Consider the following 17,599-nt stretch of genomic DNA (forward strand, 5'->3'; position numbering starts at 1 on the left):
GAATCAGAATTCTGATACCATGTTAAACATGATCGACTAAAATCGTAAAATTTATATGGTAAGAGAAACTGCCATCAACTATGTGAAACTCTCACTACAATCATATTTATACACTTTACTAATTACTATTTTCCTAAACCAGTAAACCATAAGGTTGAGTGGCGGATCCACATATAGCTTCGGGAGGACTAAAGGCCACCCGAAAATTTTGGAGAAAATTTTTTCTATATATAATGTCATCAAAACGTTGTAGTCTTGATGTTGACGCCCACCTGAAAATAATTAGGGATTGGTTTTCAGTATTCTCTTCGTCATTTCCATCACTCACCAGCGATTGAGCCCTCATTTTCTTTGTCACTCAGGTTTCTCACTCTCATTTCTATAGCCAGTTAGCCACCGCTTTTTCTCTTCCAAATACTCTCGCCTTCCGGCCTCCTTTAACGACAATACAACATGATACTTTTTACATTTGTATATGGTTGTACCGAAAAAAAATTTTGAAACCCAAAAGAAAACACCTTAATATATAGCCCACCCCATTTTAGAAAACACCTTATATATATATATATATATATATATATATATATATATACACAAATCCTATCCAGAGCAGAGCTCCGTTTTGAAAATTAACGTGTGAAGTTCGAGTTTTGGGTCACTTTTTGGTCGCATATCTACATCTCGACCGTTCAGTTTTTAGGTACTAGTGTAAAGATCGTCTCTGCAAATTTTCAGCCAAAATGATGATCGTTAAGGCATTGATAACTGCCTTAAAGCTAGTACGGTTCAGGTTGATAGATTCAGTCCGTCCATTGGTTTAAGCGAGTTAGATACCTTAACGATCATCAATTTGGTTGAAAATTTGCAGAGATGATCTATACACTAGTACCTAAAAACCGAACGGTCGAGATGTGGATATGCGACCGAAAAGTGACCAAAAACTCGAACTTCACACGTTAATTTCAAAGCGGAGCTCCGCTCTGGATCGGATATGTGTGTCTATATATATATATATATATATATATATAACCTACTTAATTAATTCCCTACCATGCTGAACGATCATGATCAAAAGCTCCAAGTAGAGCTAGAAATTGGTCCTTGGTGATGGACAGAACTCTGAATTTAAGTAGGTGGGTCTATTGATATTGGCCATAGAAGGCTTTATTGGTGATTTAGTAGTAGCATTATTCAAAGATATCAAGCATTAAGAATCTAACAGTGTATTCTTTTTAGACATTTAGCAAATTTTATTCCATGTGGTGTTATTTGACTGAGATATATATGATCTCCATTGACTCATGACTGACATATAGCTTCATATCAATTCCATTCCAATTAAACAACTCACTAATTCAGACAGATAGAAAGAAAGAGATTCTCTACATAGTAACTTTCTCCAATCTGAAATCGATGGTTTTGTGAAGACAATATTTGCAGTCTAGTGAGTATCAATAATCCTAGGCTAAGCTACATGCCTACAATCCTACATGGTCTTAAACTAACAGATGTCGTTTTCGCAATCATTAGTGAAATCATCAAGAATTCCAGGCACGAAAGACCAACCCATGTGATCCACTTACTGTGATAAGCATTTTGTGAGAATATATCACAGTAAACCTGTGTTATTACTGTTCAGTTTTAGGGTTTAGATATCAAAGTGTAATGATATTAGAGTCTTGATTGCTATATTGACATGTAATCCGATACTGCGCGTGTGCCTAGATTTGTCTGCAGTAGAACATACCAACTAGCTAGCTACATATTGATTTAGTGATAATATCTGTAGTCTTGATGATTTTTTGAAGATCAAGAATTATTTGATAAAACCTCAAGTAAAATAAAAATGGAATCCTATAACACAATTTATAATATTTCACGTCATGCATCTGCAATTTGTAAATTTAATATTATGGATAAGATCATATTACACACAAAAATGTGTCAAATACATAGAAAAAAGAAAATATGTTATATACGAGACATTAATAAATTTAAAAATTAAAATATTTTGCATCGTAAAATGTAAATTGTCCGCATGACGTTGTATACTCCCACCAAAACAACCACAACTATCAACTAGCTAGATACGATATCCCGGCCTCTTCTTCAGTTATAGTTAACTTTGTATGATTTCTGGGGAGAGCCATTCTCATCTCTGCAACCAGGCTAACATACTTTTCGCTGTTCGATCGAGAGGGATTTCAGGTTTCCACTAGTGCAAGGTTCAAGTTCCAGTTGAATGATACTCCAAGATTCTACTTGGCAATTAATCTTACAAAAAAGTCTCCTTGGCGCATCATAACTTGAAGATGTATTTGGCTAGCTCGACAAGCAAACTTGAACACATGCATACGCCTTAAAAAGATCTTAGTCACTCTGTTGTTGGAAGTTGATACTAGAAGAATGGACTCCCCCTTAGTGCCCTTTTGTATTGATGTAGTTATTTTCCCCAATTAAAGAAAAACAAAATATAAACCTTCCTAGTCCAAATAGGAGAAACAATATAATGGTAATAATAACAATAATTAGAATGGTAATAATAACATCACTTAAATAATGGTAATTATCTATCATACCAAATGGTAATAAAAGCTATACTTACTTTCTTAATTAGTAAGTACAAGAGTTTAGAAGAGATCAAATTAAGGAAACAACTCGGTCTAATCTTCTTGATCAAAGAAACCAAGTTGATGAATAGTACTTTGACTATAGAAAAAGTACCAAAGTCAAGAAAACTCAAACAAGGGCCAAAGCATTTGTGAATCCCATGAATCTCCACTTCCAAGGTTCAAATAAAACAGATCATTGAGTAAAAAGATGTGTTTGGAAAGAAAATGGTTATAGAATATAGAGTAGTCAAAGGACCAACCCTGCCCGTGTTACATGGAGGCTTTATATCAAAGCTAAGCTAAGCTAGCTAGAGTTTGAATGCTTCACAATAAAGATGGCAGAACAAGTTCAACAATCTAGACAATGCAAAGTTAATTAAGCGCACGGTCGTCCTTCTGATCCTTTCCCATTTGGTCGTATATTCTTTTCTCTTCTCCTTTATCTCCTACATTTTTAATGCCACTAATGCTCTCTCTAAGCCATAGCCTTCAAAATTAAACTAAACCAGAATGAATACTAAAACCAGCAAAAGAGTGAATGTTTTCGAGGGAGGAGCGCGTGGAGGTTTGAATTTTTCTTGTCGTGATATGTAGATCGTTCCCGGACTTTGAGATTGTGCTTTGTTCTGCTTTGGTTAATGTGGACATCGTTATCCCAGAAGCAGCTGTGTCTTTGTGGAAGCTTAATTAAAGAATGTTAAGGTCACGAAAATCTACAAGAGAAACCAACTGTTCCTCCTATTAATCTCGATTTATTTACAGGTTAAACAGAATTATCAAAGAAATACAACAACGAATGTCTAGGATTTGCTACAATTGGAACTTGCAGTACAAGGGTTCTGACTTGATTTAGACATGATTCATTAACCCTGTGTACAATGCGTTTGCGACATGAATTCTCAAGCTGCGAGCTGCTGAACACTAGAATGACTAGCAAAGCAACCGGATGGTGATGATATTTGATGCTCTGATCCGACTTCTGAGATAACTGGCCTCAAAGGAAATCCGTCCAGTTCTTCTCTCGGGCCATTTTCCGTGTTATCTGAGAGTGCTATCAAAAGCTTTCTAAGAGCTTCTCGCATCCAGTCATACCGACAGAATTTGAATGCGTCTTCTACAGTAACCTGAAAATGACACCAACCAAGTCTTCAATATCAAGGCCTCACGTATAATAATTGAATCACAATACTTGTTTGCAGAACTGGAGTTGTTTTTCAAGTTTCAATATTAGATGATATGTCTCGAGCGATCGAGTTGCAAAGATGATAATGACAATGAACTCTTTTCATTCAAGTTAACGATTATAATAACCAAAGCACTGAACTTGTTAGCAAAACTGATGTCATGTTTCAAGATTCAGTAGATGTCTTTCAAGTTTCAAATTGTATAACTTTCATGCTTCTTTCTTATTTCTCCTAGTTCCTATGGTGGATGAAGATATACATCAGTTACAACTCACCCATTTCCTTCCGTAGATGGCCTGCTCGGGCCAGGAGTCGAGCTCTTCAGTAACCCTTAGTGCAAACATGTAACCTCTACAACCACCTTGCAGGCTGCCATTGTTCTGTTTGCTCTTGCTTCTGAACTCCCATTGTCCTAGTGGAGTTTCCTGAAGCAAACATGAAATTGATTTGTTTAGCCGACCAGGGGTTACAATTCTGTGTAGAGAAGCAATTCAGTCTCAGCAGATGCAAGAGACAGTTTGTAATCACTTCAAAAATGTACAAAACCACAAAGAGATTCCAAAACATAGTAGACTTTCAAAAACATGCAATTAACCCCACTCTTCTCTACTTCACGCAGCAATATGAAGTGAAAATCCATACAGCAAGAAGTTACAGGTGGAAATGGTGAGGCAAAAAATCTCTACTTTTAGAGCTCCAATTACAAATTTCTATAGCCTTAATTAAACAATACAGTGACAAGGAGTCCATGCCTGTTACCAAGCAGGGAAGAGAAACCTACACCAAGAACTCCCTTCACTCCTGCTTCTTCTAAGGCCTCGCGACAAGCAGCTTCATGCATGGTTTCGTCATTCTCCCATCCTCCCTGATCATGAACAAGGTGTCGCTGTGGTCAACACTCTATCACAATAGAGCTTTAAGTATGAAACAAACAAAGAAGGAAGATAGCTAGATACCTTTGGAAAGACAAGATCATCTCGATCTGGTGAAGAAATCATGAGAACAAGCAACTTTTTCTCTACATTGCAATTGCTACTCCCTACCGTCTCTTCAAACCTATAAGGTATACATCTATATTTTTTTTGTCCACCAAAAGAGTAAAAGTTAGATCCAAATTTTCCTCAAATGTAAGAGAACAGCTGATTGAAATGGAAAAAATCCCCACTAAACTCTCGGAGAGAGAGGGTGGTGCTCAGGAAGAACTTAATCAACACACATGGATATCCAGAGAAAACAAAGGGTAGAACCAACACAAATAATGCACTAGTTATGGTGACATGATACTGAAACACGTTTCCACATGTCATCTACATTTCACAAGCCAAAGAAGGTTTAATCATGAAATTAAGATTCCAATTCATTACACAATCTTTCTAGATAAGTGGTTATGCTCAGGAAAAATAATCAGAAGAAGGAGTCCATTTAAGTATATCGCTCAGCAGATGTCATGTTTCTCTCACTATGCTGATGCCAATTGGTGAAAAACAAATCCAGTAAGCAAATACTTTCTGCTAGTTTATGAAATTGAAAGCCAAAAGGAGGAACTAAATGGATTAAGTCAGAAAGAAAAGATTGCAAGCACTTTCCTGCACTATTCATGAAAAACTAACCAATAGTTGATCATTACTTATAAGTATAACTTTTGTTCTTGATCTGCTATGATATTTATAAAGAAGATTACAGTTCGACCTACTTAGAGGCTAATAAATGGTTAATGATTAACAACTGAATAATGTCATATTGAAAACCACAAAATTGCCAACCAACAAAGATCCCAGTAAGAGAACGATGCAAAATCCAGACTTCAAAACATAAATAAAATCAGTACTGTAAGAATTCAACTTTTCAAACTGCATTATCTAGCATAAGAAGAGATGTTGAAACACCATTTATTAATATCATGTAATGTCAACTCAGAATGAATACAATATTCAACTCCTGGCTCTCCTTACATGATGTTCTGTTTAAAATCATAACGCTTAAGAATGTGATATGACATGTTTCTTAGTAAGTAAAGTAGATATTGACAACTGAGATGTATCCAAAACTTGACAAACATATTATTATCCAAAGATATTCTTAGAAATACCTTTCTCTTATTTATTTTATACACATCAAACAATCAATTGCATATCATAGATCAGCACTTACGTCTATTCATTCTGTATCTCAACATCTAACTGTACCAAACTGTTAGAAAAATTTATTCTTTTCTTGACTACACTTGAAAATTAACTACACCCTTATTTTTTTTCTTTTTTTTGTGGTCAGAAAAAAATTAACTACCCTATGAATGCTTATGCAGCTGTATGAATACAAACTCACAGTAAACAAAATTTTTCTGTAGAAATACTAAGAGAGGGATTTTCGAATGTACATGGACATATGGTGCACATTGGAACAAGTCATGAGCTAATATTAAGTCAATCCCTAAGGCCCAGCTCTGCAAGTACCTTTGCCCACTAGCAATGGACCTCACGGGTCACGGCAACTTGTTAACAACCATTGGGACCCAAAAGACAAAAGCTCATAATACCACTGTTTCCAAACAAAAGATTCCAATCTTGCTTGCACACTTAAAATTTATAATAATCCTGTATCATAATTCATAACAACTAAAGATATAATGCAGACCAGAAAAGGATAATTTGCTCCCTCTAGCTTAAAGAATGTAAGAAAACAACAATTCAAGAGCACAGTGTTTACAGAAATAGAAAACCAAATTGATAAATTTATAGAGCCAAAAGAACTAGTGCTCACCCTGAAACAAGCCTCAATTGATCCTCGTACCGCTGTCTCTGCCGCCCTGTTCTGGCTGTCAAACAAGACATGATTTTTGATAATCTGCACAGCCAATAGCCCTAACAATCTGCACAAAGATGGAATCAGAAACCTGGGTTCTGCTGGATTTGTTGAAACCTCTGAGGTTATGAGTTCAACAAATGAAGGGCAACTAACTATACTATAGTTTCGACATTGAGAGCATACCAAGAGATCACAAACCCAAAACTACTCCATAGAGCAAAACGACAACCTCGAATTTAACGAGCAGAAGAGGAAAGAGATCAAATGGGTCAATAAGGGCAACGATGACAACACGCTTAAAATCTTTTCGGCGCTCTTCGAAAGTTCTAAAAATCTAAGTTATTTTGAACTAGTCTGAAGATGTTGGGATGCTCCTTCATAGAAGCTGCACTCTACTAGTCCCCCTATAGCTCTACATGTATGCCAGAAAGATAGATGGGGCATAAATAAGTTTCAGCGGGAAGACCAAATCAACTTTAACCCACTTAAATATAACGTCAACCTCAAAGCCTGACCTGACATGGGTCTTGTTTTGTTTTTTGGCAAAATGAGCATCCCACATCGAATGAAATGGTTCACATTTGCAGAACTCGGAATCCCAATTGAACACTCAATTTGGATTCAAATGTCGGCAGATTGAAGATAGAACATGGAGTTCACACACGAGAAATCAAAGGATAGATGGAACTCAAACCTGCAATGGACTTTGTTACATGGAATGGTGAAAATGTCTTTAAATTTTAATATACCGTTGAGTAGAGTCCCCACAAATAATTGGCCGACCATAACTCTTTTAATATATCACGATCTTGCATTAATTCATCAAGTATAATTTTATTATATTTTTCGATAATTATCGAAATTGAGAGGAGGTAATCAAACTCGAATTTTAGTTGTAAGTAGATAAATGCTTATAATTACTGAAATCTTACCTTGATGCTCAACTATAGTGATTGCTATAGATGCTCAACTATAGTGATAGCTATAGATGCTCAAAACCACTGAAACTACAAATCAACGCTTATAACCATAAGAGCTACAAACCGCTCAAGACCATAGATGCACAAGAAGAAGTGGAAAGAGAAGATTTGATTGAAGAACCGAGTTAAGCCGCAGAAAACAGAAGCCAAAGGAAACTCTTCTTTTTTCTTTTTTATCTTGTTTCTGCTTTCTTTGTTTACTAGATATGACTGCCACATCCACTAGCTAGTTTAGCTGAGGAAGATGTCACATGAATTATTGATATAAAGTGTCTGGAACTCAGAACGTTACATGCCCAATACGCCAAAAACCGTTTACTCAGGTCAATGCCCCCATATGATATCATCAATTCTACATAAATCATAACGTAAGAAATTCGGATGTCAAGATAAGCATCAAATGATGACCGAGGATGTAGCATCAAAATTTTCCACACTTATGAATGATTGACACCGTCATTGGTACAAATCCTAACAGTGAATACAGTTCAAAAGGCTCAGGCTCACTGGCACAACCCCCAACCCCCACGTCAAGGCACATCCAGATGTCAATTTTATTTGCACAAACGTGAAAGACGGTACCGAGGTAGGCAACGCTTGGGAAAATGCCAGAAAATTTTCAGGACTTGTAAAGAGAAGAATGAAAACAACTTCTAAGATGCACAGCAGGGAACTTAGCTATTGTTCATGTACTTGGGCAAATCCTAGAAAGGAAGGGTTTTCGGTCGCAATATGAAACACCAACACAAACAAAATATGAATATATTGAACCACATACCCACCTGTGGATGGCAAAGCCCATAAACAAAGATTGGGTGGTTGAGGAATATACAACCACACAAAGAATGAACATCACTAGTCTTTTGCCCACTCCGCGGCCATGACAAGATTACACTTGCACCAAACGCATATGTGTGACAAGACTAGAGCGCTCAACTCACTTCACACCCATGACAAGATTCACTTATACCGGGTCTGATAAGATTGTCAAAAGTATTCTACTCACTAATTCTGCACTAAATGCATGATAAGTAGACTCCAAACTTGTATCCCTGATTCAATTATACTAGATAATATCCCACCCTTCTTCAGCTCTCTTGCTCCACTCAAAAATCAAGACAATACCTACCCTATCTTTGATTGTAAAGCACTTCCCCAACATCTTGGTATGATTCAACTCTCACTTGCTACCCCACCCCACCCACCGCAGCAAGACCAACTCTCAATTACTCCTAACCATCATAAGAAGCCAACTACCCCTAATTGAATAGCACTTCCAAATATCCTTAATGCGATTCAATCTCACTTGCTTCACATCCACAGTGAGATTTACTCCTAACCATGATAAGAAGCCATCTATACCTGATTCAAGGGAATATTTCCCAGCATCCATGAAAAGTTTCAAGTCCCGCTTTCTTCAAACCCACAATAATAAGAGGCCCAACATTCTTCCCTCCCCCTCCCATGATCCACTTACCATTTACTCCAAACCATGACAACAAGTCAAGTATCACTGATGTAGACCACTTTCCCAATAACCTTGATAAGATTCAATTCTCACTTGCTTCACGCCCATAATAAGATTGCCTTCCCTCCTAGATTCCTCCCCCTCCCCTCCCATACTCCAAACCATGATAAAAAGCCAAGTATCACTGATGTAAAAACTATTACAATAAGATTCAATCCTCAGTTGCTTCCTACCCTCCTCTGATTCCTCCCACTCCCCCTACCCTAGAAATTAGACATAAAACTTACAACTAGGAGCACATTAAACAACTAAAAAGCAGAAACAATTTGCTACATGCATCTGAGAAGAACAGTTCAGATACTGAAAGAAAGAAAAGCATAAAGAAGCAATTATTATTGCAAAAAAGAACGTGGACATCTGTATTCCTCTATTCAGCAAACATTAATTTTCTGCCCTATACAAGGAGAAGTTCATGAAAGCTATAGAGATGGGGAAGACAATAATGGATGATAAAACAAATAACACGGATAGAACAAAGAAAACTGACAATTGTACAAAGTAACAAAGCACAAACCGTAATAAAGTTTGAAGATGAGATTGAAAATTGATAACATCAAACAGCTAACTTAATCAAGGAAGTTCTGAAACGCACCAGTATCACATTAAGCAATCTTAACAAAATTAAATACCAAAAACCAATTCTAGATAATAAAACACAACAAGAAAGCATCCATTTCTCTCCTTCCATGAAATCAAGGCTCAAACGCCCTCTTGCACATAATTTAGAGTCAAAAGTGTACTAATGTAGCAGCATCAGTCTCCCTTCCTCCTGAAAGAGCACCCCTCAGTGAGCCTGGCACGCCCACCAGTTGGCTGGCACAAAACTGTCTGGCAGTTTCCGCACACCACAACTGTTTGCGAGTGGCTGAACACAGTGGTACTGCACACATACTCGATAAATAAATTTCCTCATTTTCAAATTTAAATCATAACCATCACGAAAAGCACAAGTAAAATTAACTCACATGTTGAAGCATCCCTGGCATTTGACGTCCTGCGCAAAATCACAACAATCAGATTACCACAACCCTAACAAAAACCTCAAAAACACACAAAACTCATCGAATCATCACGGGTAATACCATGAAGAATGAATTAGGGGTCTGCACGAGCCTCTTGAGCTTGTGCTTCCTCTTCTCGAGGTCAGCTGGTGGGTGAAGCAAATCAATATCGTTCTGGAGCACCTGTCACCACAAAACCAACACCAGTCACCTCCAAAATCTCATTTCTAACAAATTAATCACCTTCTCTTCTACCAATTTCACCAACACAGATCAAAAACAACACAATTCTCTTCCAGTACCAGTGCATAAATCCAACACCTAAATAAATCTGACCTAACAAAACCCTAAACCACGTTTCTAAACCGATCGAAATAGTGCATAACGTTCAATCTAAACAGAAAAGTGAACCTGAGGATTCATATTAGAGAAAGGAAAAGGTGAGTCAGACTCACCATCTTGATTGACGAGCGGAGATCGAAGAAGACGGCGGCGAAAGCAGACGAGTCTCTACGGAGCGAGTGTGCGGCGATGGATAGAGTGAGAGGGGGAATTAGGGTTTATATTTGTGAATATAAACGAATGGCTGAGCGATGCTGGCCGTTAGATCCTTGATCTCCGCCTTTGGCCTACATTAGGGATATTCTCGTCTTTGAATCTAGCTTTTATATTTTGATCTCGGCCCCTTCAGTGTTTGTTATTCTCAGTTTTGCACCAGGAGACGGGTGGGCTGCTAGTATTATGGGCTTTAAACTTTTATTGGACCCTTGTTTATAATCCATGCCACGAGTTTGCTGATCATGCATCCGGAATGTGATGCAACTATCTTAATTTCTGGCTCAACATTTGTGCGTGATATTTTGCTATATAAACGCCTCAAATGCAACACATTAAATCTCAAACAAGGTACTTAGTTACACATCTTTAGGACACGTTTATTTACTTGGAAGGAAAGGGAATGATTACGGAGTAAAAACATTCCTGCGTTTACTAACATATAAAGGAATCGGAATGATTCCGGGTAAAAGAACTCCTGCGTTTATTAACACATGAAGGAATCGGAATGAATGTAGGTCCCACCTCCTTATCAGGAATTGATTCCTGAATACTCAGGAATTGGATTATTAAGGTGGGAGATGAGTTTAGGAATCATTCCTCCGGAATCAATACTGATTCATTTCTTCTCTCATTCCACTTATCTCCGATTCATGATTATTTTTCATTCCAAGTAAGTAAACGTGTCATAGAGTTCATGTATATAATGGCAGCTCTTCAAAAGATGTCAAGTGTGCTTCTACTGGTCAGTATATCGTGACTGGGCTCTTGCTAGCATGGTCGCAGGCACGAAACCAAGGGGGTGGTGGGATGTGCTAGAACACTCCCCATTTTTTTTAGAGAAAAAAAAATCTTATATATATTTAATGTATAGAAGCAAGTAAATGCATGAAGATAGAGGGAAGATTAGAGAAAAGCATGAGAAAAAAAACTATCACTACAAGAAAAAACATATTTAACAACATGCAATTCACGTTGTCAATCGCTTTTGACAACGTTTGCCGCATGTTGTAGATGCCAAAGTCATTAAAAGTCCCCGAGTCCTTAACATCGAGATTTGAACATTGTTGAAAAGAGGCGAAGCATGTTGTTGTAATTATTCAACAATGAGATCTGCACGTTGTCATAAATTTTTGACAACGTTTCAAGCGCATGTTGTAAATGTTAACAACATTCTCAGCATGTTGTCTTTAGTTTTCGACAGCATACATGGTACGTTGTCATATTAATGGATACGTTGTTAAAAAATTTCAGTACGTACTATTGCACCCAATTTGCTGGGTTATGCTTTCCTGTACCTCTAAACATTCACCATTACTTAAACTCATTCACATGTCAATATTAGTACACACTAACCATGTATGAAAAATATACATTTCATTAGGAGTGCCACATTCTCTTATACATATGTTCTTTACAAAACAAGCATGACAAAGTACTGGATTCTTTGTTCATCAGCATTGACAAAACATGCATGGTACTCCCTCACCTACATAAATTCTCAAGTAAAGCAAAATATACCTGCTACTTCAACTACTAAGGGAGCATTTTAATGGAGCTTTTGGGCCATGCAAGAGTGCTTCCTACAGCTTCACCAAGTTGTTTGGCATCCATGGTTAGTCTATACACTTCCATAGTCTGATACTCATCAAACACCACATCAACCCAAACCTTCCAACAATCTCGTCCAAGAGGCACACAATGAACTTTTGTACTTGGATTTGTTGAAGAGATCTTCCCTTCAGCCACCACTTCATCTTCTTCATAATTGTTCCAATTCAAAAGTGCACATCTTCTATTTTCAAGATCATTGCTTGGAGATCGACTTGATTGTTGTGACTACAAATAGAAGAAATTAAGAGAGAGAAATATTGGTTTAAACATCTAACTATAAGTTGTTTCACCTAAAATTCATAAATCTTACAAATTATAGCAAAGATTACATACCTGGGAAGTAGTTGCATGTGCATTTATCATTTTCTCTAAGTTTCTGTTCTGTTGAGCAGGTCCCTATATTTAGTTCAAGACACATTAGGCTTCTTCATTCCAAATGGATTTATTAAGCACAATGCTGAAGGACTTGAATATAATGTGGATTGGCCGGTTTTGTTTGCGCTCTACTGTAACTGAAGGAAGCAAGAAGATTGAGAAGGTAGTTTCCATGGATGTTGGTCTATGGGAAGTGTACAAATGAATTCAATTGCAAGAGGTGGTATATAATTGTTCTAGATAATTGGCAGTTTCTGTGTTTTGTTTCAGAATCCGAAGAGTAATAATGCATTCAAGTTTCAAGAGCAGATTTGTACCTCCTGAGTGGCCTTTAAAAGAGCTTCAAGCTTTGCTTCAACCTGAGCAAGCCTCTGTGATTGACTTAATACAGTAGCTTCAAGTTCTTTAACCTTTGCACTCCCTTGAATAGTAGCATTGACTCGAGATGGTGTAGCACCAAACCTAAGCCCACGAACTCGTCCACGAGTTTCAGGTCCTAAAACTCTTGTAAGTGCATCATCCCTTATGGAATTTGCAGATGGTGGGTTCTCCTGTGACTCATTACACTCTTTTAAACCTTCCTATAAACATGCAACATGATCTCAGTATAGGAAAGGTAAAAGTATAACAATAGTGCAGATAGCAACAGTAATGACAAACACCACTTGCTCATGGTTACAGCAATTTTTCAGTCCCCAGTTCGGCTCCATCAGAGACCCACTTTATAGAGGGAAAAAATATTCAGAAAGGAAATTTTGGGTAGTTTTAATGAATTTGAATTTAAAACTAAAGATCAGAGAGCTCAACTTTCTTACCAATATGGCACCAACAACTTCATTAACAGGTTTACCACCTTTCTCATGTTGTAATTCTGAAAAAAATTTAACAACGTGCTTGTCTGCTTGTTGATAACTTAATTGACAACTTTCAGATAACAACACGCAAAGTAGGTTGTTGATAACTAAATTAACAACATGCAAATGACGAATATAGTAATAAATAGTTTTCTACAACGCACATTATTTGCTCGTTGTCGAATACTGTAAGTAGCAACGAGCATTTGGAGCATGTTGTTATTGTGATGTTGTGGTAGACTACTTTTCTTGTAGTGTATATATGAGTAAATACATGCTAATACAAAAATATTAAAAGATTGATACAAGCAAAACCCAGGATCTGTACTTCCTAAAATGACAAAACGTATATTTTGAAAATTTTGACCAATCACAAAGAAAATCAAAAGAAACTAAGCCGCAAGTCCCAAACTACTAACCAAAAATCAATCAAACTAAAATTTCAGTCAAATCTTGATGCTATCGGCACCGATTTCCTGGGTAATGAGTAGATGTATAAGCTAACAGAATAGTTTTGTGGCGCATGAAGCCATTAAATTCATACGAACTCATCGAAGTCAAAGTACGACAAATAAGCTTTATATGAACTTAGGAAAACTTGACAGCATCATAAGGTAATATTAGTCTCCCTTAACTTAAATTTCTGGTTCCGTCCCTGCATGGCCGGCAATGGAAGTTGGCGCTGATCAACAGGTTGAATACAATTCAGAATGTATTGAGAACTGCTTCAGTAAGCATGCAGAGCAGACTACCTCATGCATTGTTTGGACAAAAGTAACCGAGACATACCGGGTTGTCCAACTGTTTGCGACGGTAAGAGGGTATACTACACAAAAGAAATGTTGTCTCTTGTTAACCAAATTCATGATCAGTTAATACAGCCAATAGTCAGTTTACATTCCCAAATAGAAGTACTCTATGCTTGTACGTGCTTTGATCAATAAATAAATCACGTCGTAGTAGTGTACTAGTGTAATACATTACATGGATAATAAAGGAATGATGGAAGTTTGTATGTTACGAGTAGTGTTCTAAAACTCAACCGCCAGGGCGCCTAGGCTCTGGGCGGTGAGTCTTCGACTCGATTAATGGCTAATGGGTGCTCTTGGGCAGTTTGATTTTGGGCGGGCGCTTGGGCTTCTGTGAGACTGGGTGGTGATTCTGGGCGAGTCTCTCTCTCCTTCAATCGACAACCGCGCCTCTCTTTCTCTCTTTCAGTTGCCCTCGCCTCTCTCTCCCCTCCCTAAGTCTCTCACTACTCTCTTTCTACTCGACTCTCAATCTCTCTTCATTCTTAAGTCTTCGGATAATAGGTATTCTATGAATTTGGCTAGTAAATGTTGGGTTGAATGTGAATCTGATTATTGGGTTGAATTGGTTTGCCTGATTTTCAGACAAATGGCATTTCTTTTTTTAATCGAGATTCTGGGTTTTACTGGGTTGGATGAAATTTTGATGGTAATTGCGTTTATGTATTATTTTTTTGTGTGGAAGAAGTGATTGAACAATGAAAAAAAAATGAAAATTGATGAAGAGAGAGATGAAAGAGAATGTGTAGGTGGTCGCTGTTGGTTGATGAAGAGACGAGAATGAACATAGAACATGAAAAAATGTGTGGCCTCTGTTGTTTTAAAGGGAGAGAATTCTATTAAAAAAATGTGTGGCTGTTGTTCGCGTAGAGAGCGGGAGAAGAGAGAGAGGATGGTTGGATGGACAAGTGGTGTGACGTGTGTGCAAGCCAAAGTATAATTAAAAGCATAATTGAATACTGGTCCTTTTATGTTTTCCTTGTTTAATTAAACAAATATTCAATTAAATAAATTGTTTTTTTTTTAAAAGGGCTAGTGCGGCTTAAGCCTTGATTAATAAAACTGTAGAATACAAGGGGGGACGTAAAGTCTGAACCTCAGATTACAATAAGCATCAAGAGAACATCCTGAAATAATATCAAGAGTCTCTACAAAATCTATGTATTCTAACAAGCACCAATTAGCAAGGCATGCGCGAATGGCTACTCCATTTGCTTTGACATAGCGATGCATACCGGAAAGATAACTCTATCACAGAGAAGCATCATTACAAATAATACAGATTTCCCACTATGTTGCCGCACAGAGATAAATCCATCGACACTTCGTTTCATCCTGCCACTAGGAGGTTGCGTCCATTTGATCAAGCAAACAGCTTGGCGCCTCGCTAGGCCAGACAAGGCACACAAAGAGTGCATACCGGGACAACGCCCACGTCACCCTACCAAATAATGGTAGGGACTTATTACCGGCAAGAAGCCACAAATTACTACAAGTAAAAAATAATAAAGCATAAAATAAAAGTAATTAAAAGCAACATGGGCCCAAAGCCAAAGCCCAGGTCCAAACACCATCAAGCCCAAGCCCAAGTTGTAGACTGCATAGGCCGCGACACCTCCATCCCGATTGCACCTCGCTCGCAATTGGCGCCTTCGCAGGCATCTATTATGCACTGGGCGATCACAGGCCAGTCGCGCCTGCCCTCCATGCCTTCAACAGCTCCAGCACGCGAGCAAGCTCTCCTCCTTTTCCCAGATCAGATCAACCAAACTAGATCAGAATACCTAACCAGATAGGAATCTTTCGATCCGATCTGGTCACACCAGATTCCGTCCTCGCCTTCCGCCCACCAGGTTGGCGCTCCAATCTAGGCCAGCGCGACAGCAACCTCGCCCCCCAACCTTCCCCAATGCAACCTCCAAGCAATCTAGACAATGAAGTAGTCTCTACACAACCCTTACTCCGACCGAGCTTACTCCGGGACCACACCGGACACGAGGTCCTCTCTGCCTCACCGGACACGAGGTCCTCTCTGGCCCTTCCGAAGACGAAGCAACGAGGGCGTGCCATCGAACAGGATATAATTCTCATCGTATAGCCCAGGCGCGTGCACGGGGCGTTCTTTTTTACTTGTATGTTTATTCTCAAAGTTTTTTAATCTTCAATTAAATAAATTTTATCTTAAACACAAATTTAATAATTTAATTAAATATATATTTTTCATCCTCTTATTTTATTTTTCTTTATATATATATATATTATAGAAATAAAATAAAAATAAAAATAATATAAACTTGTCCACTGCCCAACTCGCGCCTAGAGTTTTTTTCAAACCTTGATTACAAGCTTTGGATAGCTGACCAAATATCATATTATAGAAATAAAATAAAAATAAAAATAATATAAACTTGTCCACTGCCCAACTAGCGCCTAGAGTTTTTTTCAAACGTTGATTACGAGCTTTGGATAGCTGACCAAGTATCATATTATAAGTAAGTAATATATTACCGGTATCGACTTAAGCAAATGAAATTTAGAGTTTCTCATATCTTTTGAGAAAGCTAGCAATCGATCAAACATTGGATATTAATTATTGTTACTATTGTCTCTAGTTCTACTAGCGGTGGAAACCAATTCCACCTTTCTTTGCTTGTTTTTGTGAAAACGCTTGTTTGGGTATGCCTCAACTGTCCCCGTGTTTATATATTCATCCCCCGTAGTGAAATAAGGTAAATGATACTTCCTCTTTTATATGTACCCACGCACTCATGGTTTCATTGATATATTAGGAATTAGGAGAGAAGAGTTACGTATAAATATTCCTTTTGGCTCTCTCATATATACATGCATGCGTCTGGAATTCTGTGATATAGATAGAAAACCAATCGATCATTTTCCAATAGAAAAGAAAAAAATGCTTAATTTTGTTTAAAATATATGTATGACCTTTGTAAATACTATATATAACCAGCACATCCTGTATTGCAGAACCACATACATTCTCATCCAGCTATTTCTTAAACATTTCTCTCTAGCTAATTTGCATATCCATGGCTACATCGAGAAGCGCTGCGCTTGTTCTTGTGATAGCAACACTATTCGTGTTGCTAACTTCGCCTGATGCAGCAGCACGCGCCAATGGTCAAGTAGACAAAGTCATGGTAGAATGCCTTGATGCCTGCACTGACAATGTCCTGATGGCATGCATAGATATGTGCGACCCCAGATTTGCAGCTGAATGTCGGAAGAAATGCAGAGACAAACAAGCCAAGTGCACAAACC

General features: G+C 37.8%; 2 protein-coding genes across 3 annotated transcripts; both read right to left on the bottom strand.

Moving 5' to 3' along the window:
• Window positions 1-3,315: 3,315 nt before the first annotated feature.
• On the bottom strand, window positions 3,316-8,271 carry LOC112197667 (nudix hydrolase 12, mitochondrial). Of its 2 annotated transcripts, none has more exons than XM_040518541.1 (6): window positions 7,534-8,271; window positions 6,557-6,665; window positions 4,753-4,867; window positions 4,578-4,661; window positions 4,072-4,221; window positions 3,316-3,736 (listed from the first exon to the last, which is right to left on the bottom strand). In XM_040518541.1, exons 2-6 carry the CDS (start codon window positions 6,625-6,627, stop codon window positions 3,512-3,514), a joined length of 645 nt encoding a protein of 214 aa, XP_040374475.1. In that variant the 5' UTR covers window positions 6,628-6,665; window positions 7,534-8,271; the 3' UTR covers window positions 3,316-3,511. The 2 variants fall into 2 exon arrangements, with proteins under 2 accessions (XP_040374475.1, XP_040374474.1); XM_040518540.1 differs by lacking the exon at window positions 7,534-8,271 and adding an exon at window positions 6,785-7,490.
• Window positions 8,272-9,579: 1,308 nt separating this feature from the next.
• On the bottom strand, window positions 9,580-10,724 carry LOC112196004 (40S ribosomal protein S27-2). The gene is made up of 4 exons (XM_024336255.1): window positions 10,566-10,724; window positions 10,192-10,293; window positions 10,075-10,103; window positions 9,580-9,989 (listed from the first exon to the last, which is right to left on the bottom strand). Exons 1-4 carry the CDS (start codon window positions 10,566-10,568, stop codon window positions 9,863-9,865), a joined length of 261 nt encoding a protein of 86 aa, XP_024192023.1. The 5' UTR covers window positions 10,569-10,724; the 3' UTR covers window positions 9,580-9,862.
• Between the last annotated feature and the right edge of the window lie 6,875 nt (window positions 10,725-17,599).

The sequence above is a fragment of the Rosa chinensis genome, chromosome 4 (assembly GCF_002994745.2).
Source record: "Rosa chinensis cultivar Old Blush chromosome 4, RchiOBHm-V2, whole genome shotgun sequence".
Classification (NCBI taxonomy): Eukaryota; Viridiplantae; Streptophyta; class Magnoliopsida; order Rosales; family Rosaceae; genus Rosa; species Rosa chinensis.

Excerpts from the sequence above, each read along its gene's own strand:
- LOC112196004 (XM_024336255.1), bottom strand. Across the intron at positions 10,104-10,191 it reads CCCCTAATTCATTCTTCATG|GACGTCAAATGCCAGGGATG; the intron begins GTATTACCCGTG and ends GATTTTGCGCAG. Across the intron at positions 9,990-10,074 it reads TGCCAGGGATGCTTCAACAT|TACCACTGTGTTCAGCCACT; the intron begins GTGAGTTAATTT and ends GTATGTGTGCAG.
- LOC112197667 (XM_040518541.1), bottom strand. The coding sequence starts at position 6,627 with ATGTCTTGTTTGACAGCCAGAACAGGGCGGCAGAGACAGCGGTACGAG. Across the intron at positions 4,868-6,556 it reads CAATTGAGGCTTGTTTCAGG|ATGTATACCTTATAGGTTTG; the intron begins GTGAGCACTAGT and ends AAAAAAATATAG. Across the intron at positions 3,737-4,071 it reads CCATCTACGGAAGGAAATGG|GTTACTGTAGAAGACGCATT; the intron begins GTGAGTTGTAAC and ends TGTCATTTTCAG.